Source organism: Haplochromis burtoni, unplaced genomic scaffold, assembly GCF_018398535.1.
Source record: "Haplochromis burtoni strain Fernald_Lab_line unplaced genomic scaffold, NCSU_Asbu1 Contig_64, whole genome shotgun sequence".
Taxonomy (NCBI): domain Eukaryota; kingdom Metazoa; phylum Chordata; class Actinopteri; order Cichliformes; family Cichlidae; genus Haplochromis; species Haplochromis burtoni.
Genome location: NW_024582425.1, coordinates 108,634 through 134,443, shown reverse-complemented (window position 1 = coordinate 134,443; position 25,810 = coordinate 108,634). Strand labels below are relative to the sequence as shown.

The window sequence follows — 25,810 nt, the reverse complement described above, 5'->3', positions numbered from 1 at the left end:
CGCAATGCTTCTTTCTGGCGCTGAGGCCTTGGACTCAGTCAGGTCCTTCCTGTGTGATCTTTTGTGCTGAGCTGGAGTTGTTCTTGTAAGAGGTCTGTTTGTTTGCCTAAAAGACAAAGCGTGATGTATTTTCATACAGTAACATTTACATGAATTATCTATTCTCGGTTCAACAGGACTCTCACCTGGAGGCTCCGGCTGCCGGAGTTGTTCTCATCCCGCTGGCACAGCAGATGTGGTGCTTCATCGGGGCTGCTGCCTGAGCTACGCACATCTCCCAGATTCAAAAACAGAATTCTGGACACCAGACAAGTCACAGACAAGCACGTGCTCCTCAGTACAGACCAGCCGTTTAACATGAAGGACGGGATTTGTCCCACTAAACACGGAGGGGACGTCACGGACAGCTTCAGGACGCTCGCAGAGATTTCACTCGTGTCTTTAACCAAAGCGCTTTTGCGGATGTGTGCAGGATATTTAATCTGAATTATTTTAGAGCATTTATTATTTCCAGACAGTCTGCTCGCTAGTACGCGCACCAGCGCAGGCGCAGCTGAGTGCGCGTGCGCTGGAGATTGCGAAAGTTTTGGGTAACGTAATCCACTCACTTCCCTGGAAACTTTACCCCCCACTCTGTCCGACCTGTACGAAACAATCAGCCTTCTTCCCACCAGGACCACCACACACTCTCCGTGTGGAGAAGCCTCCGCCGCTGACGCCTGGTGTGAGCCGCTGCGCTCGCCCGGAGAGTCGCGCAGCGCCCCGCCGGCCAGTCCTAGGCCGTACGCCGAGCTGGCAGGCCGCTTGGCCGGCGGATTCCTCGTCCAGATATTCCCCCGGCACCGGAGAACAGCGGACAGGGCAGAGGCCGAGGGGGTGGAAGCCATGGTGATCGGTAGCGTCCACGTCTCTCCTCCTTGACGCCAGCCTCCGTCTAAACACTCACATAACCTTCAGAGGTTTATTTGCGTAAGGAGCGGGTCAGAGGAGGGTGGGGGGTTTCTTCTAGTCTGGTCCACGCGACTATATTTGCCTCGACTGTGACAGTGGGGGGTTCGTGTGGGTGTGTCTTTAGGCCAGAGCAGAACAAGCAGCTACTTTACACCCCGGAGTGGAAACACTGGATGAAAATGAGACAGATTTAGCAGGTACTCGGATGCAGAGGGACTGGGAGACAAATGCAGTTTAGGTTTTTGAAGTAAATCAAAAATGGGCAGTGTTGCCCCGAGTGATCGATTTATACGATCTATTTCTTCTCCTAAAAATAAAAAAGTAGTAGTGTGACACTCGAAGATCTGAGAACCGGTCACAGGGGGGCATCGCGGGTCACAAAATTCTACATGAATAAAAACTTCTGTTAATAAATAAAAAGTGACTCTGAAGAAACGCACAAAACAGCAATAAACAAGTTTCACCTACTGAATATTCTTTTTTCTCTTTTCGTTTATCATTTAATGTGGAAATAGTATAGTTTGCACTTCAATTTCATTTCAGTTAATTTATTTTATGTAACATGTTTAAATACTATTTTTTTAAACTAATGTAAAGTTTTTCCAGACTAACCTTTGGTCGTTACGTTCGTTATAGTGACCTTGGTCAGGACAATTACATAATAGTTGGAGCTGGACAATGAATACAAACAGAAACGCAAACATTTATTGAGAGCACTTCCTGAAGGGGGCGCTACAGGTTAAGCTAGAATGCCCTCAAAAAAGATTTTATAAAGATTTCTGTACTGTGTAAACTTTATTGTCCAACTTTTTAAAAAGCAATTCATACCGTTTCTGTAGTGCTGTTGTATAATGTTACAAAGCTTTGAGTAAGCTGAGCCCACACAGTCCTTGCTGTAAGCTTTTCAGGATTTAGGCTGGAGTGACATTTCTATTAGACTCAGCACATGTTGTTGTTTTTCCCTTTGTTTATCAGATTTAATACAGTTTATTTCTGATGAAGTGATGATTTTAAATATTTGTTAAATCCAGACAGTTTAAAGTGGTCTTTGCCATTGGAAATAGCTGGATACTGTTAAGACATGGTTTCCAGGAAAGACGGGGTACAGGTTTTTAAGTATTTCTCTTTTTCATGTGTCAGATGTTATGACCCAGAATGGACGCTATTACTATTTTAACTACACCCCTCTGGGACGTTGCCCAGTGTCCCCCAGGAGGAGCTCTGGGTGAGTGGACGCTCAGTGGGTTAAAGGTCAACACTGATACTCCGGGTCAGTTATGAGTCTCTCTTGAAACCCCTGACTAAGATGATACCTTACAGCTTATCGCTGGGGTGGTACCCTCTGAAGAGTGACTGTTTCTGGTTTGTACTTTACAGAAAGAAGTTTTGAACTTTTACTTTTAAAATCATTCGTTGCAAATATACATAAGAGTCACAGAATGAAACCTGTCACACTGACTCAAGAGAAATGTCTGTGGTTTTGTACAAAAGACTCACCTGCAATTCTTAACACCGGAATTTTTAATTCCCTGCTGCCCTGTACGAACATTTCCCATCTGACATCACTCACTTCTTTACTTCTTTCTGCTGAAGTTAAAAAGCCTGATCCTGAAACAGGCCATCAAATTAAAGTTTTCCATGTGCTGATTTTAAATGTTTTTTCACTCACTGCTTGTTGCACACATTCCTGATCCACCCAACATCAAAGTGATGGATGACATGCTGCAACTGATCCTCCCCAATCAGCCAGAAAAATGCCACAAAGGGCGTGACGCCCGTGTTTGTCAAACAGGCTTGTCATCCTAAAAATCCCGATATGCACAGCTGAGAGGAAGTTGCTCAATCCACCCTGTTAGCAGGTGTGTTTACACGGTTAAAGGGGATCAGGTGTCTAAATGAAGCATGAGGGCTTCTGAAAAGAAATAAGCAGCAGGTGTGTATCAGTAGAGGACAATCTCAAATATGCCTTTATTTGATGGATATGTTGAGAAATACTTGCAAATATATAAATCATCTGTGGCATCTGTATGTACAATGGGTTTGGACTATAAACAAAATTAGTTAAGAACTATAAACTCTGGTTTGCGAGATCAGCGTTCAATCCAGAGATCTTCCCAACCTTTCATCAGAGTGTAGTGCATTTCAACATTTACAGCTTACTTGATCTGTGCACAAGGTTCCTTTATTGTGTTCAGCCGCTCTCACGGTGAACACAAACACCTTCAGAAAAGAATAAAAACAGGAAACACATCAGTCCCTTTTCCTTCATGTGCACCTGCCAGTTCTTTTGTTTTTAAAAAAAATGTTGCTCTCCTGGTTTTCCTTCATTTCTCCACGTGACCCAAGCTTGAAGGAGCTCAGTTTGTACTTCACCATTATAAACACAAGGTGTGCAAAGTGGAACAAGGGTCACTGGAAGCTTTGTGTGATTCTCTCTCCTTGTCCACTTCATCACCCCACCCACACCCTCCACAGTCCTGTCCTTGACATGGACGCATCTCTAGTTCATGGATTTTGCTGTGAAGTGTTGTTTGATTGTGGACGTGGGGGGCGAACGTTGTTCAAGGACACAGTGGGTATGATCACAAAAGCCAGAATTCCCACCAGCATGAGCGCCACAGTGATGGTGATGATGGTCGCAACCACTGCGTAGTAGCACTGATCTGAACGGAACATCCTGCGCAGGCGACCTCTCATCCTGCTCGGAGGTCTGCCTACATCCACCACAGTGGTCGGGGTGATCCCCTGCTCCATTGCACTTAGCTGGAGGTTCCTGCTTGGTGCCACCTGAGTGTCTTGACTCTTGGTAGGCAGACTGACGACATTAGGCCTGCTCGGGCTGTTGGGAGGAGGGTTCTTCAGCATCAGCTTACCCTGGCTGCGCTTAAAGCGGATGGACAGCGCCCGCTGCATATCTGAAGGGAGTTTGCTGATGATGTCCCGATTGTTTCCCAGACGGGGCAGGTCCCGGCCGCGAGGGAGCTCAGTCACCTCTCGGCACACGGGGCAGGACAGGGTCTTGAGCTCAGGTGAGGTGACGTTGATGCGAGCCAGGCACTCCAGACAGAAGGTGTGCCCGCATGCCAGCAGCTTTGGGGTCTTGAAGACATTATCGTAAGTGCAGAAGCACACAGCGCACTCTGTGTCCTCCACGTCATTTTCAGGGGGTTTCATCCTTCTCCGATCGCTCTCTCCGTCTCTCTGGCGCCGCCCACGGCCCTCCTCGCTCCTTCCACGATGCCTCCTTTCTCCACGGTTCCTGTCTGACTCTCTTCTCCTCCCTCTTTCCGTCCTCTCAGAGTCAGAACTCCTCGATCTCCTCACTCTTGATGATTTCTCTTTTTTCCGGTGCTCCTCCTTGCTGTTCCTGTCATTCTGTCCGAGTTTGGGTTTGACGTTAGGGGCCTGGGGCTGCCTGGCTCCATGGCTCTCTTCGGCCCTGCTGTTTCCCTCCCCACCATCACTCATATTGGAGTGATGTCAGAGGTAAAGTGCCGTCTGGAATTCGACTCCTACCAGTTTCCCAACAGCTGCTGTGGAAAATTAAACCTCAGATGAGTTTATTGGCTCCCAAAAACAAGCAGAGCAGGAAGTAAGCCACAGGAATTTACCTGCAGTCACCACTGCTGTTTCACGGTGATGAAGCAAGAACGCCTAATCTCTGGCTGACATCTCGATTGTATTGAAATGCTGTTGTTATTCAACATGTATGTGCTGCTTTAGTCTTGACAATTGAGAAGTTGCTATATTTGTTTAGTAGGTTTTCCTGCACAGAAATTGTGAGGAAACATGAGCCGGGAGTGCGTCAAGTGGAGGCTGGACTTCTGAGAAGCAAAACTGGGATTTCTTTGTAACGCTGCAGCAAATTTTCATTGTACCCAGTGAATTTACTTTTTTAAAAAAAGTTTTAACACCAACAAGAGGCTCAGAATTCACATTGTTCACATTTGTTTAAAAAAAAGCAGCGCAGACATGTTGGCAAAGTTGCAAGAATTCCCACTTCAGACTTTTTATGATTTCATGACTTTTGAATGGAAGCTGGTAAGTAAAAAAGAATTTGTGCACACTGACCTGTGAGGTAGATGACTGCGGGATCAGTTCGTCAGAGTTGATCTGACATGTAATCCAGTCGTGTCAGTGCAGTCAACACTGCTCATGACTAAACGTCATAACTAAAAACAGTGATTGTTTTGAGCTCCCTGCTTCCCTCTTCTGTTCTTATCTTTGCTCTTATATCTACTTTTCTAATTGAGGACTCAGCATTGTCTCCTCCTCCTCTGAACCCTCCCCCCTTTGCCACACTTCCTCCCGCCCTCCTTTTTCTCGTCAGACCAGTTCAACCAGCTGCTATTGTTTTCATTCGTTTCTCTCTCTGTGGACTTTATAGATACTTTAGTTATTTACTTAAATGACCCCATGTGGCCACTCACACTGAAAGAAGATGCATGAAAATGACATTGCACCCCAGAGAATCAAACTAATGTCTCCCTCGTGTGCAGACTAACCCCGTGTCACATATCAGATCAGGTACCTGTAGCATCACATGATAGAAGCACGTCTTGTCTCGCTGTTTCTGATTCTTAGTGTGATACAAGTCATGACAGACAACAGTCACCGTCAGGAAAATTCCACTCTGGCTCCATAAAGAGGATGACAATGCATCTTTGTGAACATACAGCATATCAGCATGTCATATTTGTCATTCCTCTGCCACAGTCTTGTCACTTCATGGTTTTACAACTCAAACAAGATCAGCTACATAGCTTTTCCTCACTCCACAGGCCCGCAGGTACTCACTCTGGCCTGTGAGCCGCACAGCTCGAGACAATAACTACCAGATTCAAGTCTTTGACATTAAATGCTCAGGATTTTCTATGAGTCTGTTGTGGCCAGTGCAACCCTCTACGCCGTAGCATGCTGGGGGGAGTAGATTGAGGGTTGCTGATACTAACAGACTCAAACTGATCCGCAAGGCCAGCAATGTTGTAGGGATGGAGCTGGACTCTCTTAAGGTGGTCTCGGAGAGGCGAATGTTGTCCAAGATAAAGACAATGTTGGATAATTCCTCCCACCCACTCCATGACGTGCTGGCCAGTCACAGGAGCACGTTCAGTGAGAGACTGAGATGACCAAAAAGCACCACTGACCGACACAGGAACTCACTCCTGCCTGTGGCTCCCTGTACAACTTAACACACTGTTTACTGCAATAGCTGCACCCTTTTGCACATCATGCTCTTCTTTCTTATTCAGCTATTTATCAATAAGTGACTTATATGTATGTATATATTGTGCCATTTCTTACTTTGTGTATTGTCTGTCTTTGTTACTGTTTGTACTGGAGCACTGTAACCAAAATATTTTCCCTTATGGATCAATAAACTACTCTGAGTCTGAAGATTAACAGTGCAGCACAACTGCACATCGTAGAGTTGTGTTTGTCAAACAGCTCAACAATCTTCTGAAAATACGTCACGCTTTATATAATAAAAACATGAACGCACATAAAAGTCAGCATTCCTTTGCCAGGTAGCGTAATACGCCTTGTTTTGGCTTAAACAATCAAATAAAATACGCTCCTTACAAACCAGAGGCCTTTCTGACATTAAAACTTCTTCTTCCGATTGTGACTTTCCTGAAAATAAAACCAGACGAGCAAACAAGTTGAAAAGGCTGCAAATACTACTGCGATGAGTAATTATTAAGCTGAAAAACAAATCGATTGTAAAACTTTATTGCCATAGACAAATAGACCCAAAAAAAAAAAAAGAAAAGGAGCCTCACACGTGAGCGTGCTTTAATCGGGTGCCAGCTGTGACAGTTTGACACAGAGCGAATAAGCGAGCGGTCAAAGCACAACAGTCTCGTGCCGATTCACAAACCAGCTGGTGAGTCCGCACTGCTGCCATCAGAGCGGGAAACACAGATCCAAGCGTGTTCGTTTTTCCTTTTTGGAGACCCAGCCCTGCCGGCTGGTTGATGATTAAACCAGAGTCTGTGCGTGGCCCACTTCTCACTCGACCTTTCTCTCTTTCCGTTTTGAAAATAGAAACTTGTTTGAAAATACTGGTGTGATTTGAATAATGCGGGTCAAATTTCGATCGCTGTCAAAAAACAAGTTACAGCTTAGAAACATGGTACGTTTTCCATTTTCACTCAGACTCGTGCGCCTCGTCCTGTCACCCTGTCCTGAGTGAGAAGCACTTTTTTTTCATGGTATGTGCCGTGGACGGCCTTGACCTTCACTTCAGCCCAGCTCCTCTTTTGTTTTGCCCTGCTTACGGGGCATCTTCTTGCTGCTGCTGTCCTCCAGCTCTTTGCTCTTGTAGTAGTGAGGGGCCACTTCAAGCAGCCAGCCGCTCTCTATCTCGATCACCTGAGTGCAACAGAGGACAGAAGGCGAGTGGAGGTTAATCAGTGGACTGATACGCAGCCATGCCTGTAGTTAAATATTGTTCTGAAACACTGACACATCCTCATTAACCACTCGTACTAAACTCAAAGAAGGGTGCAGCTGGCTCCTTTAGATGTGAAACAAGAGAAAGGCTCATGCTGTGAAAAACAACAGAAAGCGCTGCAAACATTTGAGTTAGACGCCTGTTGGGAATAAAACAGCCACGGAAAAGACGACTACATGCTCGTTCTGAGATTTTGTGTATAGTCATCTGGCTCTTAGCAAGTTCTAAAATTATTTAAACACAGCCTGAAATGGACAACAGCATGGCACATTACACTGTGTTACTGTTCATTTTACAAAACTTAGCATTTAAAATGCATTAGCAGTGTGAAAACGTACAACCCTACTGCAGCCAGGTGCCACTAATCAAATACACTTGATTAACCGATCATTATTTACCAGCTGAGAGTCGCTGATATGTAAAAGCTTATAAGTGAAAAAGTAAAACTGTATGACATGGCGAGCAGGCCAACCTGTCTCATGAACTCCTTGGTGGTGAAGACCAGCTCATGGTAGATGAGCCAGCGGGGCTGCTCCTCAAACAGAGAGCTGTTGGGGTGCACGTAAACAGTCTGCTGGTGCTTCACAGTCTTGTAGCCTCCTTTGCTCAGTCTGGCCGTGTGATAGAAATATCCTGCAGTCACCGCCTGCAGACGGGGAGGATAAGAAGCAGTGGAGGGCAGATGGGTTAATAAAGCAGGGATTCCTGGCTCTGTAGGGACGAACAACAAGAAAAATACACAAGCGCTGGGCACAAAAAAGAACGGCGTTAGAATATAACGCAACGAACAAAGTGTGATTAGAATAAAACATTTACTCTTTATTAGAAGATTAATTGCTTATTAGAAGAACTCATGTCTGAAAGGAGATACTGGGGAGCTGCAGCCCAAAACAAACTTCCCATAACTGAGCTCAAGACTGTGACACAAACAGTAAATAACGTCTGTGGAGGGAAGAGAAGCGTCTTCACAAATTTCCATGTTTGCTACCTGCACATTAAGAAGTTACTAACCACACACAACAACCAACCATAAAGACAAGAACTTTGCTGGTTTGATTAACAATCTGAGGCTCTTGGTTAAAAAGCAGACATAGCAGACTCCTTAATCCTGCTATGTCTGCTTTTCCTGCTGTATCTTCCAATGACTGTGGAAAAAGTTCAAATTCAAGTGTGGATCCTTTGAACCTGCACAAGTGTCTCATCCAGTTATGTTATTTGGGTTTAATCCGATTTCCCCAACAGATCTCGTTGATATAGTTTGTCACATGTGCCCATCTTTCTGCAAACTCGATATTATCCTCAAGAGATTCTACCTGTCATCTTCCAATAGCTTCTCACGGTTATAAAACAATCACAGCCAACATCTTCCGTGTGTTTAAAAAACCTTCCTGAGTTGCCGGGTTTCAGATAACCACAGGTCCATTCACAGCTGCTCATCAGCTCCTTCAGCGCGTTGTTGAAAACAAATAATAAATTCCAAACCGATTACCAAAGAAACAGCATTACTGAAAATTACCAGTGACAACAGTGAATTTTAGTCCTACTAGACGCTAACCCCACCTTTGAGACCACTGATGATGCAGTGGCATTATCACTGGCACGGCTCTCGTAATGGTTTTCATACTTATTTGAATTCACATGAACGAACAACTGTATGTTCTCATTTACATCCCACGTATCTGGAGTCCCCACAGCTCAACCCTTGGACCAGTTCTGCTTTTTTAATACATGTCATCTACTTGTGAGCTTCAAAAGTATTTCTTACCTTTGCTGTGCTGATGACACTCAGACATATTTTCTGTATTTAACCTCCTCTCTTACCTCTGAGGAAAACCTGAGGATCTAATGTTCTTTACCAAGTCACTACATCAGCACGCTCACCGCCAATATCAAATCTTCTGCTAAGAGCTTGGTATTACTTTTGATCAGCATTCGAAACGCTGATTCCTCAGAGCTACTGAGACCTGTTCCACACACTTGGTTCAGCCCATCCGCCCGGCTGAATCTGTGCTTGGATCTCCTGATCCTTTCTCCCACTGTGTGTAGCCACAGTTCATAGCTCCACACTTCCATACAAGCGTTACACATGAAGTACTGTGTAACAGTGTTAAATAAGAGTATTAATGATAACAACAATGATAATAAAGACTTTAATAATAACACCAACAACAACAACGATAAAGCAGAAGACGTGAGAAATGGCAGCTGCCACAGCACTGTGGCTGACTCAGCACATTGATGAGTGGTTCCTCCAGTCTGTTGATCAGTACAGTACGAGTAATGCACTCCATTTACCTTTGGGCACAAGGCTGAAGAAGGTTAAACTAGGTTATTTTATGAGATACTCTTAAAAACAAGTTTTACAATCTTATAGTCTTTCAAACTTAAACACATTAAATGACTTTTTTTAAAATAATAAAGCAGTGTTTTATGATCTGAATATTCAGGGGTTAGCTGCCCCATTTAACCTGAACTTTAACTTTTCTTTTATGTCACTTTTTAATTTATTAAGATCTCTGTTGTGTAATTTATCGACCTTTATATGTCTATTCTGCTTATTCAAGCTCTTCTGCTATAGGCTGTGTTTAATGTTTTGACTGCTCTAGTGCAAGAATTTCCCTACTTTAAGGATAAACAAAGTACACCTTATCTCATCTCATATAGTTCAGCGTGACCAGAATTAGTCTAGTGCTGGTAGCACGGGGCACAGCAAATGAAATATAAAAAAAGAGCTCCAGGACTACGACATCAGCCATCCTGCCTGAAGGGAAGATTTTAGATGGGTTTAAATAAGAGTGAGGGGACTGTCTAAACCTTTTAACTTTCGCCGCTGTTATTTATAATACAATAGTGACCATGATTTAGAGCAGGGATGTCAAACAAAAGGCCTGGGGGCCTGACTCGGTCTGGTAAAGACTCCAGAAAAACATGAACTGTTTTGTTGTACAGCTTTTCCTACTGATAAAGACCTCCCCCATGGCCATTCACAATACACCAAAATAAGGAAGTGATGGATTTCTGTATTTTACACATTTACTTCTTACAATTGAAGCCCAAAGAGTTGTGCTGACTGATATCTTTATCATGTAAAACACACAAGACTGTTGAAATAGCACTTCTTTGTCTAGTATTAAGGTATCGTATTGATGATTGGAGTTTCACTGGCCCGATCCACATAACATCAAAGCGGGCTGCATGTGGCTCATGTAAATGTTTTTGACTTCCTTGATTTAGAGGTTCTAGCACCTAAACTGCCTCATGCCACTCAGGTCGGCTGACTCTGTTTGTTTGTTTGTTTCTGCTGAGCAGAGGTCAGGGCAGATACGTATTTCAGACCATGCTCTTATCATTGCTTGGATTGAAGTATAATGAGTGTGCTTGTATATGTGAATAGAAAGTTGCTATATGTAGTCTTATGTGGATTTTTTCTGTGATAAAAAACTTTTTTATGCAAGTTTATTGTTGTTATTATATTGTTATTGTACAATTACAACTTTGTAGACAGGTAGAGAAATCAGTTCTCGTTTAGCTGAGATGAAATCCTCTGATGTTACTGGATTGTGTGGAAAAACTCGACTGTTCTGCTTGAAACTAAAGGAAAAGAAGACAATCAGCACTGAGACTGAAACATCAGGGTCTGAGAAAGGATCCATGTGGGATTCACAAACAGAAACCATGGAGATCCTCTCCACAGTGAAACCTCCTTACAACACTCACACTTTCTGTAAAGTAGGCCGGGTGGTGTCAGGCGCCTTCATGGGCGTGCTGATAGTTGCTGACACATCAGACAGACAGCAGCTGTCACGTACAAGTCATGTAGCATGTAACCTAACTGTCTCTCACTTCAAAACGGAATAATCATCAGATGACTGACTCGGCTTTTTATGTGTTGTGTAGAGGAGCTGAGAAGTTGATGCTTCCTGGATTTAAACGTTGGACACACACAATCCTTCTTAAGAAGTGAGGTGAGACGCCTGGCCACGTGGTGTGCTGACAACAATCTCTCTCTGAATGTGGAGAAGACGAAGGAGATTGTTGTGGACTTCAGGAGAATGCACACCCAACATGCTCCTCTGACCATTGACGGAGCGTCTGTGGAGAGAGTGAGCAGCACCAAGTTCTTGGGTGTGCACATCACAGAGGATCTCTCCTGGACGTACAACACCACAGCACTGGCCAAGAAATCACAGCAGCGTCTCTTCTTTCTCCGCAAACTAAGAAGAGCAGGAGCACCAGCCCCCATCATGACACTTTCTACAGAGGCACCATCGAGAGCATCCTGTCGAGCTGCATCACTGTGTGGTTTGGAGCCTGCAATGCGTCCTGTCATAGAACCCTCCAACGCATAGTGAGAGCTGCAGAGAGGATCATTGGTGTCTCTCTCCCCTCCCTCCAGGACATTTACAGCACCCGTCTCACTAAAAAAGCCCTTTGCATAGCGGCTGATCCCACGCACCCAATGCAAAGCTTCTTCAAGCTGCTGCCGTCAGGGAGGAGACTGCGGAGTCTCCAGGCCAGGACCAGCAGACTGAAGGACAGCTTCATCCATCAGGCTGTCAGGAAGCTTAACTCCCTCCCGATTCTGCCCCCTCTCCCCTCTCTCCTCCATGGTCTGACTCTCTGTCTCTTGTCTCTGCTCTCTCTCTGTCCCTCACTCTCACTCCTCCCCCTAATCACCTCAAATTCACCACATACTACTCCAACACTCAACACACTACTCACTTCATCTCTCCTCAATACACTCACACATCAACCTGTCACACACTCACACACACACACACACTCACACACACACACACACACACAACACACACACACACAAACGTCACACACACAACACAACACAAGACACACACACACACACACACTACACACACACACACACACACAAACACTCACCTGCACCAGTTACCAGTCACTTTGTGGAGCATTGGACTGCCATTACCTCATAAGACTTTGTTGTTACACTATCTCTTACCGTACATTACTAAATCTCCATTTGCACTATTTGCCTATTTGCACTACTCTGCCTGGTTTACACCCAATGTCATTTACCCATTATATTGTATATTGTATAGCTTTCTTGTTATATGTAAAATTGTATTGTATTTATTTAAATTTTTACTTTTTAATTATTTTACCTGCATTTTTTAATCACTCTTATATTTAAATGTTCATTTGCTATTTTATCTAGGGATTGAGAGTAACGTAGTTTCTATTCTCTGTATGTCCTGTACATGTGGCAGAATTGACAATAAAGTTGACTTTGACTTACGCCAATTATCATTTAATATCATTAAGTAAGTTGTGCGTCGTCTTTTTTTCTATAAGCTGTAGGATGTTTGACTTGAGTGAAGGCAGCGTGCAAAGGGAAGAGGTGTGACTCAGCTAAGAAAATAAACGCCCTCTCCTTATCGCGAATACTTCAGGTGTTCACCGCACACACAGGTACAGGTATGTGAAGGAAACTCACACAGCTTCTGCCTGCTGATGATTTACAGGCTTCCTCCGACAGATCCTTGTACTCTTTTAGTTACAGAACCAGAATCGAGATTTCTTTAAAGCTTGTTATGTTGTTAATGTCTTGTCCTTGAGCAATATAGGAGCTGCTCTGAGCTGTACTGGAGCGTGAACGTGAAGCAAGTAAAATCACTGTTCACAGAAGAGGAAGACATTACAACAAAATCATCAATCTTGTGTCAGAGAAAAATGAAGCAATTTTTTGCCCTCGGGCCTTCAGATTATTTTAAATTTCCACCCTCCTGTGCATCACATTCACTGCACTGCATCACTGATGTTTACCTGTGAACATTCAAAGCAGAAGCAAATATGAAATGGTGTTGATTACTCCTCGAACAGGTCACTACCTACACTACGTTTCTGACATTGACTCAGTTTTATTCATCTTTCCGGTGGTTTTGTTACCCTGTTCTCTCCTCGCTCTCTCATTATGTCGTGAAACTCATCTTTACCTTGCATCGACTCCCCTGGATTGTTTGTACCATTCATTTGTTTCATTTCATCTTATTCAGTTTAATATTAATAGTTCTGCTGTACCAATAAAAAAGTAGAGCATAGTGTCTTTTAAAACTACAGCTGCAGAAACAATTCCATTTAATTCTATGTATTTACTCAGGATACTTTATATTCTAAGGTAAAGACCTACAACAATACAGAGGACGAAAGACGATCTAGGTGAGGAGAACAATTTTAAATTTGATCTTGGATGTAACTGGGAGCCAGTGAATAGAACCAATATGGGATAATATACTCTCTCTGTCTAGTTCCTGTTAGTAACCTTGCTTTTAGAACAACCTGACAATAATGAATAATAATAGCACAGTGCAGAAGTAATAAATGCATGGACTAGTTTTTCACTCTGAAACAGGAAGTTTCTGTTTTTAGATGTTGCACAAATGCAACAAAGCAGTCTTACATGTTTGTTTAATATGTGTGTTGAAGGACATGTCCTGGTCAACAATGACTCCAAGGTTCCTCACAGCGTTACTGGAGGCCAAGGTAATGCCATCCAGAGTAAGAATCTGCTTAGAGACCATAGACATGTTGATTATATTTAATTTAAGCATTAATTAATGGTAGGACATTTTTCGACAGTCTTGTCAGAGTCTAGACGTGCTGATGGTCCAGAGGAAGAAATTATTTAAGTTAACTCAGAAACATCAATTGGAGAAATCTGAATACAGCGGAACCCCGACTTACGAAATTAATTCGTTCATATGTCCAAAACTTTTGTAAGTCGAAGCACCCATCGCACGTTTTGAGTGAGGCGATGCTGAACGATAGGCTATAGGCTAATTGCTAACTAGAACAACAATACGTCGTTCAAGTGGAACAGCGAAGCGCAAGTATGGAAGCCAAGGGGTTGTCACATGATTCGGAAGGCATTGTACGGTAGGCTCAGCCAATCAGAGCCAGCGGATTTCGTTACTCGGGCATTTTGCTGTAACACGGGCACAAATAATTAAAAATTATAATACAAATGAAGTTTTAAGAGATATAGTAAAATATTTCTATGCCATATGTCAGAACAAGTTCCAGAGGGCGATGAAAGCGGTGGCTGGGCTGATTTATATGCTTCTGCGTGGATGTTAAAAAACACAGAGCTCCAATATGCCCGATGAGGACAGAAAACCCTAAAAACAGCAACATCTGTTCACTAGGTAAATTAGCTGAAATTATTTCAAGGCCTATCTCCAACCATATGTGCAGTCTCTAAGTCATGTGGCATGTCATTAGTTGTTTTGATTTTACTGACAAATTGGCAGATCAAAAATGGCAAATGTCGCGCTAGTTCCCAGTTTTCAAGATTGTTGCCACTCCACTAGCAAATACTTTGCTTCCATTGAGTCATCAAACACTTCACAAAGTCAGTCTTACTCCCTCTGGTTTAGATCCAACACTCTTTAGAAGTAAGCCAGTTTTCTCTTAGAGGGATGTTAGTTTTTACCCTCTGGCACAAGTGTTTTTTAGTCAGTTTTGAGAGTAAATGAGTACATACAAAAGTATCGACACACAAAAATGACAGGTCATTTCTATCTTCTTGTGCAGCTGTATAGTGTACTAATAATGCACGACTGCCACAACCATTTGGGAACCACTGATTTAAGGACAAAACTTTTTAGTGAATGTGCTTCCTGATGGCAAGAAACTTGCAGCTGTGAAACGTGGTCGGTTCCAAGTCTGATTTAGAAAATGTTCTCATTCTTCATTATATCCTGGTTGAAATATCTGACTGTTTAAAGGCCACGGTGCTAAAAACAGTTAAACCCGGCAGTGCCATTTCAGACTGTAAACAACATTAATAATCTTATCAGCACAGCAACTCGCTGAGTCACAATGTGCCAGAGGAACCATCCCATCTCTTGAATAACCGGTTTCAGCTTTTGCTTTCAGGATGTGTCAGGATGTAAGTATGTAAAGAAAACACATCCACAAATAAAGACCAATTCTCTATCAAATGGTTGAGTCAGGGCATACCAGACCAGCCCTCGTAGTTTTTACTTTAGCATTGTTTTATATGGACAACTCTCATTAATAACAATTAATAATTTAACTAACAATCTAACATTTATGTTTGTTGCTGCCGCTTTAAAGATGAATATAGTTACTTAGTTTGTGAAGTCCAGTCTTGAAGGCTTGATTTTTACATGTCAGTGTTCTGAAACCGGAAGACGATAACTGGGTGAGAGGGTGGAGAGTTAAAAGCAACCTTGCTTTGTAAGGAGAATCCATAATGTGCTTAACTACACAGCACAGATACAGATGCCAGCTAATTAGTGCTTAATCTAATAAAATAGAGTGCAACATATTAAACAAATAGGCCAGAGTGCTTTCTTCCATTTGCGCAACATCTCTAAAGTTAGAAATATCCTGTCTCAGAGTGACGCTGCAAAACTAGTTCATGCATTTATTACTTCCAGGCTGGACGACTGTTATTCATTATAATCAGGAAGTCCTTCTGAAAAGCCTTCAGCTAATCCAAAATGCTGCAGCAAGAGTCCTGACAGGGACTAGAAAGAGAGAGCAGATTTCTCCTGTACTGGCTTCCTTTCATTGGCTCCCTGTTAAATACAAGGTCTTAATCAGGCCCCATCTTATCTTAATGACCTTATAGTACTATCCTCAAAAGTTGATTCTGTTCATCTGGACGTAGTGTTGTAAGATTGTAAAATGGCGAAAGATGCACCCTCAGGCTCTAATCGAAGAGGGGGCCTGAGGGTGCATCTGTCATCATCTTACAATGCTGTGATTGCAGCCATTCCTCAACTCTCTGTGAATGGTATTCTTGGCCATTGATCAATGAACTTTGATCAGTGGTTGTTGATCAATGGTAATGAGAATTTGTATATTAATGATCAAGGAACTGACCTCCCAGCCCATTGTTCCCTCAGTGGGCTGGTTTCAGTCATTATGCAAATGTCCTGTTTATAAGATTGCACTGATAAAGACACAAGTATCAGTGCATCATTTTAGAGGCTGATTTAAGAAACACACTCAGCACTGGCTCAGAGCACAGTTTGATTATTGTGTGCTAACTGCAGCTGTGATATCTTCCTCCCACAGTGGGTGGAGAGTGGTTATTCCACACAGTGGTGCTATGAGAACTTCATCCAGTTCCGCTCCATGCGAAGAGCCCGGGATGTCAGGGACCAGCTGGAGGGTCTGATGGATCGCATTGAAGTCGAGGTGGTCAGCTGTCAAGGAGACAGCGTGCCCGTTCGCAAGGTTAGTGACACTGATGAACTACAGTACAGCGTTAGCTGTTCCCAGGCAACAATGTGGAGTCTTATTATCAGTCACTTCATATTAATAAGGAACTACAGCTAGTCCCACTCTGGGCTTTAGCTTCATCTGACAGCTGCAGCACTGCTGAGTGAGGCCTTTTTGAGATGGAAACACAGATTGAGATTGAGCATAACTTTGCAAACAAAGACTTGTCTTATCTGCCACGCTCTGGGAAAATAATACCAGTGATATTTATAGCTTGTACAGACCCTAAGGACCCCAAAGCACTTTACACATCCAGTCATCACACACTGGTGATGGCAAGCTACATTGTAGCCACAGCCACCCTGGGGCGCACTGACAGAGGCGAGGCTGCCGGACACTGGCGCCACCGGGCCCTCTGACCACCACCAGTAGGCAACGGGTGAAGTGTCTTGCCCAAGGACACAACGACCGAGACTGTCCAAGCCGGGGCTCGAACCGGCAACCTTCCGATTACAAGGCGAACTCCTCAACTCTGAGCCACGATCGTAATCATTGTAATGATTACAGGATGTCAGACTACTTGTTCATAGCTTAATAATGTAGAATTATCATAGAAATAAAAAAAACCGAAGTTGTGCTATTTGAAACCTTGCCTGCCTGCAGCACTAAAGGACTCCGTGAGAACAGTCTGTCTCCCCTAGCAGCACCTGTCCTTCTCCTCCTCTTCAGTTCGCCTCAACATAAGCTCGTCATATTCTGTGATATGATTTACTCTGAGGTGTTTGACGAGGTTAGTGGTGTTGCCACAGCTTGACTGATCGCAAACCACGTCTCGGCCGTTTGTGGAGGTAAAATACGTCCACACATGACTCCGTTACGCTCGCCATTGTTGTGAGTGTCGCACGCCAGGGCTGCGACACATTTATACATTTATATTTCGCATATGACTGTGAAAGGCGTAAGAGGAAGTAGTTCCTTCCAATTTTTCTTTCCACTGTGTTCCTGTTAATGAAAAACTACAAATTTACCCCAAAGTACTAAAATATCGATATTTTAATATGAGAATCGATTCTAGAATATAAATTACTGGTATCGGAAGAATTCGATATTTCAATATCGATCCGCACACCACTAAAAGGCCAACACAGGCAGTCATATCAGTATTTTAGAATGTTTCCATCCTGCTGGTCAGAAACTTCAGGTCATGAAATAAATGCACAGAACAAAGATTTTAAAATGAAAATATCAGCAGGTGAATTCATGCCTCAGATTAACACACTGTAACTGGTTAATGCAGGTAAATTGTTACGATATAAATATATGAACTAAATGTGCAGAGGCTAAAGAAAGCCTGTTTCACTGTGATTGGTTTGTATCCAGAAACACAGACATATAAAAATGAGCAAAAATTAATGAAGACAAAATATTATAAATGGACTCAAACCTTCAAGACCTGCATATACTGAACCACAAAACGGTTTTTTTTAATTTTGTGAGATTTTTGGATCCAACAGAAAATTTACCAGGATATTGTTTGTTTTAAACGTTGTACTTTTTCATGTGTGTCTGTGTGAATTTGGACATTACAGGATGGCTGCTGTGTTGCGGAGGATTATTCCTCACACACTACCCAACCCTGTTGCTGGTCACGTGCTCTATAATGTTGTGCTGTGGACATTTCTGTGCTTTCTGTGCAGAGGACTTTTTTTTGTTTCCTGTTGTCATGCTGTCCTCCCATAGAAGCCCAGCATGAGCAGAGGTCTCTTTTTTTCCTCTTGTACTTTCCCATTGTAGTGGTACATTCAGTGTTTTTCTGTAATGCAACCGTTCTCTGACTTGTATCCCCATGTGATGTCTGTGTCTGTGTGTGTAAGGTCGGGGGCGGGTTCATTCCACTGCAGGGCAACCTGCCACTGCATGTGGCAAATAAAATTTGAACTTGAACTTGAACTACACTGGTGCGCTTGCCTCATTGTTACCGATTTACTGTTAGAGTAAAAATAAATAAATATATTGTTTAAAAAAAGTTTAGTACAGCTTTTGTCCGTTAGAGGGCGGAAATAGGAACTCTATCTCTGCCGAACTGCTTTATATCGTTGACTATTCACCAAACGGAGTACAGAGTTAGAAGTGTGAATAATGTCCCAATCCAGTAGGGGGCAGCAGATGTAGCAGCACCATTACACAAGTGAGTGTTGCAGCATTCATTGGTGAAGGTGAAGTTGAGTCCCAGCGCGTATTTTTCACCCGTGATTCCGCACAGGGAGGGCAGGACGCAGCTCTTCTCGTACAAAACCACACGGAAGTCCCCTGAAAGAAAGAAGCAAATCACACTGACACACTCCTCCCCGAGCCGGGCGCTGACCTTTCTCGCTTCTTTTTCTCAGTTTTGATTCATTTAAATTTGACTTTCAGTGACTCGAGTTGAACTCACCTTTCTCACCCACGGCTCGGCTGGACAGACAGAGCTGCCCAGGTGGACACTTCAGGGGGAATCTGATGCAGTCCAGAGGGGAGATGGTGGGGAACACACAGGTGTAACAGAAGAGGGGAACTGAAGTACAGATGTGAGTTTTGCATGTGAGCCACAGTAAAAAAGTCAACTGAATCATAATAATCACAAAATACAAGGATGGTAAAAACGGATGTCTTTTAAACTGCTTTTAAAAATGTACTTCAAAATGATTAATCACCGAGATTAATCAGTGGTTAGAATATTTATTTGTTGCAGCCCTAATATGATGAAACACACTGCTTTATCTTTACCACTAACACGAATGTTAACCACTTCTTCTTTCAGCTGCTTCCTTTAGAGGTCACCATCTGCAGGTCCTCCTCCACTACATCACGCATCTTCTCTGAGGTCTTCCTCTTTTCCTCCTGTCTGGTATCAAACATCCTTTCTAAAACATATCCACCATCCCTTCTCTGCGCATGTCCAAACAAACTCAGGCTCGCCTCTTCTGATATATTAGCTTCTAATCCTGTCCGGTCACTCTCAGTGAAATCCTGCCTCGTGTCGTTTAATCAGTGCCACAGTCTCCAAACCATACGTCACAGCAGGTCTCACTACCGTCTTATAAACCTTCCCTTTTATTCTCACATGTATCCTTCTGTCTCACCTCCACCCACTCCACCCTGCGTGCACTCTCTTGTGCACTGTCTGTTAGCCTCAGCTATTTAAACTCTTCTATGTTAACTACCTCTGATTGCTAATGCACTTGGATATTTCTTATGGAACGGCATCATGTGACACAAAGAGGTTTTTTATATATACAAGTAATACAAAGATCAAACATATTCATTACTAAACAAAAATATTTCTGTATTTTAAAATAATTTTATTTAGGCAGTTTTATAAGGTGTAATGGTTCCAGTTTCCCAGTTACATCTTTATTCATCTCACATTAAAGCTACTTAAATAGTTCTTTTCCAAAAATTTCATACATCAAACAATGAGGGGAAAATACTAGATCTTAATTATGCAAGAAAATAAGGTTTTTTATATTAATGTTAACCTTGGAGTTTTCTGTCTGCTATAGCTGCATGGATTGTGCCTTTAAACACACGAGCAGAAGCATGCACACACCGTCTTTGCTGACTTACCCACAGCTGGAAGTAAACACAGGAGAAGCAGAGAGCTAAGCAGCTTCGACATCACTGATGTTTCTGTCTCACCAGGAGAAAATCCTCCTGCCGGTCGACGCTTCAGCTCTTAAAGGCGTTTCTTTCAGAATATTTTCTAGAATGAATCCGCTGTTTTCATCTTGAATTCAAGAAATCAAGTTGTTTTTTGTTTGTTCTTTTAATTTAAAGCTAAAGTTTTACAAACTAGCTTCACGCAGACGGAGCAGCCACAGAGATCTGAAGGTAAATCTCTTACTGGTTTCTCTTAATATTCCCTTAATCAACTCTGGGAGAATCTCCCACCCCACTCCTTATGATTAAATTAGACTGTTAGACTTCTGTTCCAAGCCATGGCTGCTTAGAAAAGGTCCATTCAGACTTAAGATAATCAATGGGGCTTTATGAAGAAAATCCACATCTGTGTAGCTTAAAATGTGGAAAAAGTGGAAAGTATTAAGCTTTCTTGAGGGTTTTTTTTCTATAGAATGATGTGACATGTGTCTGTACTGTGGTGAAGCAGGGCAGGTTTATTAAATCACATCTCATCTCCTAATGAAAGACGTTGAGTTTGGTGGGAGGGATGTCAAGTGACCTGCAGTCCCATGACGAGAAAAGTGATTAGAAGCAATGAACAGTCCCACAGTTTCAAACTGAACACAGGGTGATTTCATGTTTTTTCACAGTAAGATTTGTTCATAGTGTTTGCATTGAGATAATCTGCAGTATATGATTATTGTGTGTTAGATAAGATAATCGAATTACTCCATCTCTGGATACTTTTTCCTATTTCTGTTTTTCAGGCATACAAAAAGTTTTCTTTCAATTGTTGTTATTATTGTTATTTCAATAACAGATAGCCTAATTAGATCAGAATGAAAGTGTCTGTGTGTCTGTGGAGTGATACGCTGTCTTGAGAGAAACCCACAGAATTATACTGGTTTCAAACCCAGAGCTGAATTCTGTGGAGCTGCTGAAGATTTCATCCTAACTCTCTCCTACTGTACATCACAATTTCATTGCACATGTACAATGACAATAAAGGCTATTCTATTCTATCAGGCCAGACTGCAGAATAACAGCCTGCAGTATTTAGCATGCGATTCCTAAATGCTGCAGTTCTTTGAGTGTCCACTTGATGATGGCTCCAGATGCCTGTTGGTGCAAACAACAAACAGACATACCCCATGGTCTTTGATTTTGTATTTTAAGTGTCAAAGATGGTGTTTTGCTTCTCCCACCCCAACCAATCACAGCAGATGGCCCCGCCCCTCCCTGAGCCTGGTTCTGCCGGAGGTTTCTTCCTGTTAAAAGGGAGTTTTTCCTTCCCACTGTCGCCAAAGTGCTTGCTCATAGGGGGTCATATGATTGTTGGGCTTTTCTCTGTATCTACTGTACAATATAAAGCAGCCTTGAGGCGACTTTTGTTGTGATTTGGCGCTATATAAATAAAATTGAATTGAATTAATTGAACAGTGCTCATTTTTTTGGAGCCAGAAGTTGTCGTATTTAACAAGATGATGCAGTATGAGGCTATCAGCTCAGAGTTTGGTTAGAATATCCATCCACAGATCAGACGGCTCAGACACACTAGAATTTAAATCTGGAGAACAGGATTTTTGGATGGGCTGTACCAACAGAAGAGTCTGAGATTAACATGAAAAGTTATAATAATACTTCTCGGTGTAAAAAAACTATCTCATCATCTGCATGATGGTGATATGCAAATGATGATCAAGTCAAAACTCTAAACTGTATGCCTGTGATCGTTGGACCCTCAGGCAGCCCTGCATTAAAAACCAACATGATTCAGTCATGGAAACAACTGCATGGACTCAGCAACATTTCCAGAAATCACAGTCTTTGAACACAGCTCTCATCCCCAAAAGCAGGGTAATGCACAACCATGCAAAGAACTTCTCTGGGGAAAAAGCTCGTTAAAAGGCAAAGTGGAAAATTGTTCTGTGGACAAACTGAAATCTGAAATTCTTACTGGAAAACATGGACACTGTGTCCTCCGGACTGAGGACGAGAGGGACAATCTGACTTATTATCAGAACTCAGTGCTGGAGAGGCCTGCTTGCATTCCAGACTTTTCATCAACAGAAAACCTTTGAAGCATCATGAAACAAGAAATATAACTGTTAAGCAGCTAGAATCAGCTATCAGAGAAGAAAAGGACCAAAGGTCCAGCAGCTGCTCTCCCCAGACCCTGGACATTTAGGGACTGGATATAAAAGAAGAGGGGCCACAGGACACTGCCACACAATCTGTCCCAACTTTTGTGAGACGTGTTGCCACATCAAATTCAAAATGAGCTAATATTTCCAAAATTGTATATTTTCTAAGTTGAAACATGTAATGTTTTGGTTTATGAATAAAATGTGTTTTTTCTGAAATTTGCAGATCACTTGTGTATTAAATATCTATGATTATGTAATACAGTTCAACTAAAACTAAACAGCTTAGGAAAAAACATAAATAAGCCAAAGAAACAAGACTGTGCATGAACATTTTACCTTAAAGTGCATTTTCAAGCTGTTCTAATGTTCTTTAACCTGTAAATAGTTCCCATCATTAACTAAATTAGCATCACAGCGCCCCTTGCTGGAGGAAGGCGGGCATGGCTCGCTTGTCGACCTGCTGACGCCTCATGCGGACCACAGCTGCGTCCACCTGAGCTGCAGCTCTCTTGCCCTGCAGGTCATCCAGCAGCTGCAGACATGTGTGCTCCAGCTTCCCCAGCTCACCCTCAGAGGACTTAAGACATCGTCTGAGCGCTGCACCGCTCTGAGAGACACACAGGAAACACATTTCAAAATGATTTTGTTTGTCTGAGGCAAAATGAGAGGTTAGAGTGATAAACCACTTTGCTTTTTTAATACAAGTGAACACCAGCCACTGTACTCCATAATGATAATGATACGAATCCTGGTAAATGTTCAGTTTGTGTTTATTTTTAGTCGTATCTGACATGCAAAGCATTATTAAGCATAATTTTAAAGACTGAGCTGAAGAGTGAGACTGCTTCACGCCTATCGTTCTGCTTTGAGGTCACAATTTATTTTTGCAAACTTTAAAATGCATGAGGCAGAATTTAGAAACAAGTCTCAGCTTCGGTTTCTGCAGACAAACATGCAGATTAGTTTCTGCTGAGTTCAAGTGCAAACTAACATCACCCCAGAGCATTCAGCTCACCCTGTATTTGGCTCTTTTTTTTCTTTGTACAAATGTGTATTAAATATTTATCCATCAGTAATCAGCAAAGTTATTAAATGTTACCAGAATATAAAAAAGAAAACATGATTGGAAATATTAAAGCTGCAGATTAATTGTGTTCAATTTATCACTGGTTCAGTGTCCATGTTGACACACCTGCAGCAGAGTCTGTTAGCTTAGTCGTTTCAGCACAAAAGGTCCAGCTGGCTTAGAGTACACTCCCAGCTTAGCATCACAGTGCAAACACACACATGTAACCTCAGCAGTCAGAGACTCAGATACCTGACATCAGGACGAGGTGAAGGCCAAAACACACTTCATGAAGTATGATAATGAATGTGGCAGCCGAATGTGTGTCGGACGCACCTGAATGAGCTGAGCAGCTTCAGGTAACTGTGTCCCCGGGTGTCTCTGATAAACCTTCACCAGAGGCCTGTTGAGCTTCTCTCTGGACAGAAGATCGCCGCTGTACTCTGGACCCTGTGAGCAGGACAGCGTGAGCCAAACGTTTTCATGAAATCTCAAATAAACAAGCTCCACACGCTCTCTGACCTGTGCTCTGCCGTGGCTGTGACGAATGCAGTTGATCTCCCTCTGCTTACGAAACATGGCCTGCCGGGTGGCTGCAGACGTCAGCGCCAGATTTTGCTACAGAAGACAGAATGATGGTTAAGTATGTGTTATTACTTTAATACAAAAATGCACTTCTGCATTAATTCAGGATCTTTTTACCTGCAGAGTGACTGTCTCTGCAATTTTTTTCACCAGGCCGTCGTTGACAGCGCAATGAGCAGCTTTCTGCCTGCTGATGGCGCTGGTTAGCGTCCGTCTGATGGTTTCTCTCAGTAGCTGCGACTGGTTGACCCTCAGAGAGGACAACTCTGAAGCCTTTTTACACTCTGCAATAGAAGCAGGAGATATCCTATCTGTCAATTTTAATCCTGAGGACACAGGAGATCTGTTTTAAGATGACCTGCTCTTTCTCTGAGTGTGAGCAGGGACACTGGCTGTGTAGATTAGTGACCACACGCAAAGCAACTAATTCGTTTAATTAAAGATCTGGAGTTTATACTTCTCTGTTTTTAGGATCTTGTTTTGAAAATATATAATTTATGTGTGGTGTAAGAACTGTGCTGTTCTTTTTCTCACTTGTTTCATTGATATTTGGGCAAAATCTGCTCTTATTTCTTATATAATTTCTTAACAAGAGCTTCTCCTTGTCCTGAGTGTACCTGGAGTAAAGGGGCTGATGGGGTCTGTTTTGATAAAGGTCTGAGGTGCAGAGTCATGTCCTCCAGCAGAGCCACTGAGAGGGAGCAGTTCCAGTACTCGAGCCCTCTCACTGGCACAGTCCAGCAGCTGTCTGCTGCTCTCACCCAGGGCCTTAAAGAAGAAGGCAGGAAATAATGCATTAGGACAGCAGCTGGCAGACAAATATATAGGTACGGGTTACTTTGCAGACAGAAAAATGTGGTAAAAAATAACAATAAAAAGTTTCATAAAATAAAATATGTGAGATTTTCAAGTGGGGGGTTTTTTCGACTGAAAATGCAAACCACAAACCAATCGGTTATTTCACAGTGGCTACATGTATCTTTCTGTCTATGTACATTATTCTTGACTCAGGCTAACAGCACCAGTTATACTCTCTGTTCAGTGCGCTTGCTTGACAACAAACAGCCCATCCAGTTCAGGGGCATTCGGGCCTTTAGCTTATCCCAGCCCATAAGGCAAATGGTGGAATAGACCCTGAACATGTCCCCGTCTATCACAGGGCCAACACAGAAAGACCTTCATTCAAGCTCACATTCACACATACAGCCTATTCAGAGTCAACAAGCAGTTCTGCTGTGGGGAAAAGCTGCAGCAGCCTAAAGAAACCCATGCAGGCAATCTTTCAATTCTTCATTCAGCTGGTCGAGGCATCAACAGCCTGGATACGCAGCAGAGTTTCAGTAACCCAGTAAACATAAACATGTTAAGTTTAGCAACCTCAAAGATATATGCTACATGGCTGTTACTTCCTGTTACTCATCCCCTGAAATGCCTGAGCTTTAACTTAAAGGAACAGTTCACCTCAAAAGTGAATTTACATGTTTCCTCTGGCCTGTAGTTCTAACAAACAAGATTGGACAACTCACTCTAAAACAGACACATCACGGTACCATCTTATCAGTGGGTCTATGCCTTTTCCTGAATATAATGCAACCTAATGGCACTCGCCTTTTGGTCTTCAAAGAACCAAAACAAAGGAACTACTTATTTTCTACTATCTACATCCACCAAACTTCTAGTCACAAAACTTCTCACAAGTTTTTTGGATTTTTA

The 25,810-nt window shown here is 42.7% G+C and overlaps 3 protein-coding genes and 1 long non-coding RNA gene across 5 annotated transcripts in view; 1 reads left to right on the top strand and 3 right to left on the bottom strand.

Annotated features, from left to right (window-relative positions):
- Positions 1–873, top strand: LOC121814595. The gene is made up of 2 exons (XR_006054457.1): positions 1–92; positions 177–873. It is a non-coding gene; the product is annotated as an uncharacterized LOC121814595 (long non-coding RNA).
- A 2,374-nt stretch (positions 874–3,247) lies between these two features.
- rnf183 (ring finger protein 183) lies at positions 3,248–6,614 on the bottom strand. Of its 2 annotated transcripts, none has more exons than XM_005923625.3 (2): positions 5,023–6,614; positions 3,248–4,481 (listed from the first exon to the last, which is right to left on the bottom strand). In XM_005923625.3, exon 2 carries the CDS (start codon positions 4,417–4,419, stop codon positions 3,457–3,459), a length of 963 nt encoding a protein of 320 aa, XP_005923687.1. In that variant the 5' UTR covers positions 4,420–4,481; positions 5,023–6,614; the 3' UTR covers positions 3,248–3,456. The 2 variants fall into 2 exon arrangements, with proteins under 2 accessions (XP_005923687.1, XP_005923686.1); XM_005923624.3 differs by having other exon boundaries at positions 3,248–4,484; positions 5,023–5,236.
- Positions 6,615–6,732: 118 nt separating this feature from the next.
- The window catches only part of dhx16 (DEAH (Asp-Glu-Ala-His) box polypeptide 16), a gene marked incomplete in the record, with an annotated part of 34,942 nt that continues 15,864 nt past the window's right edge, over positions 6,733–25,810 (bottom strand). The window contains 2 exon segments of the mRNA XM_014333988.2: positions 6,733–7,326; positions 7,881–8,054. Of these exon segments, the coding sequence (XP_014189474.1) occupies positions 7,198–7,326; positions 7,881–8,054 (303 nt within the window).
- LOC121814594 (sperm acrosome membrane-associated protein 4-like) lies at positions 18,517–21,575 on the bottom strand. The gene is made up of 3 exons (XM_042221281.1): positions 20,246–21,575; positions 19,074–19,193; positions 18,517–18,949 (listed from the first exon to the last, which is right to left on the bottom strand). Exons 1-3 carry the CDS (start codon positions 20,295–20,297, stop codon positions 18,744–18,746), a joined length of 378 nt encoding a protein of 125 aa, XP_042077215.1. The 5' UTR covers positions 20,298–21,575; the 3' UTR covers positions 18,517–18,743.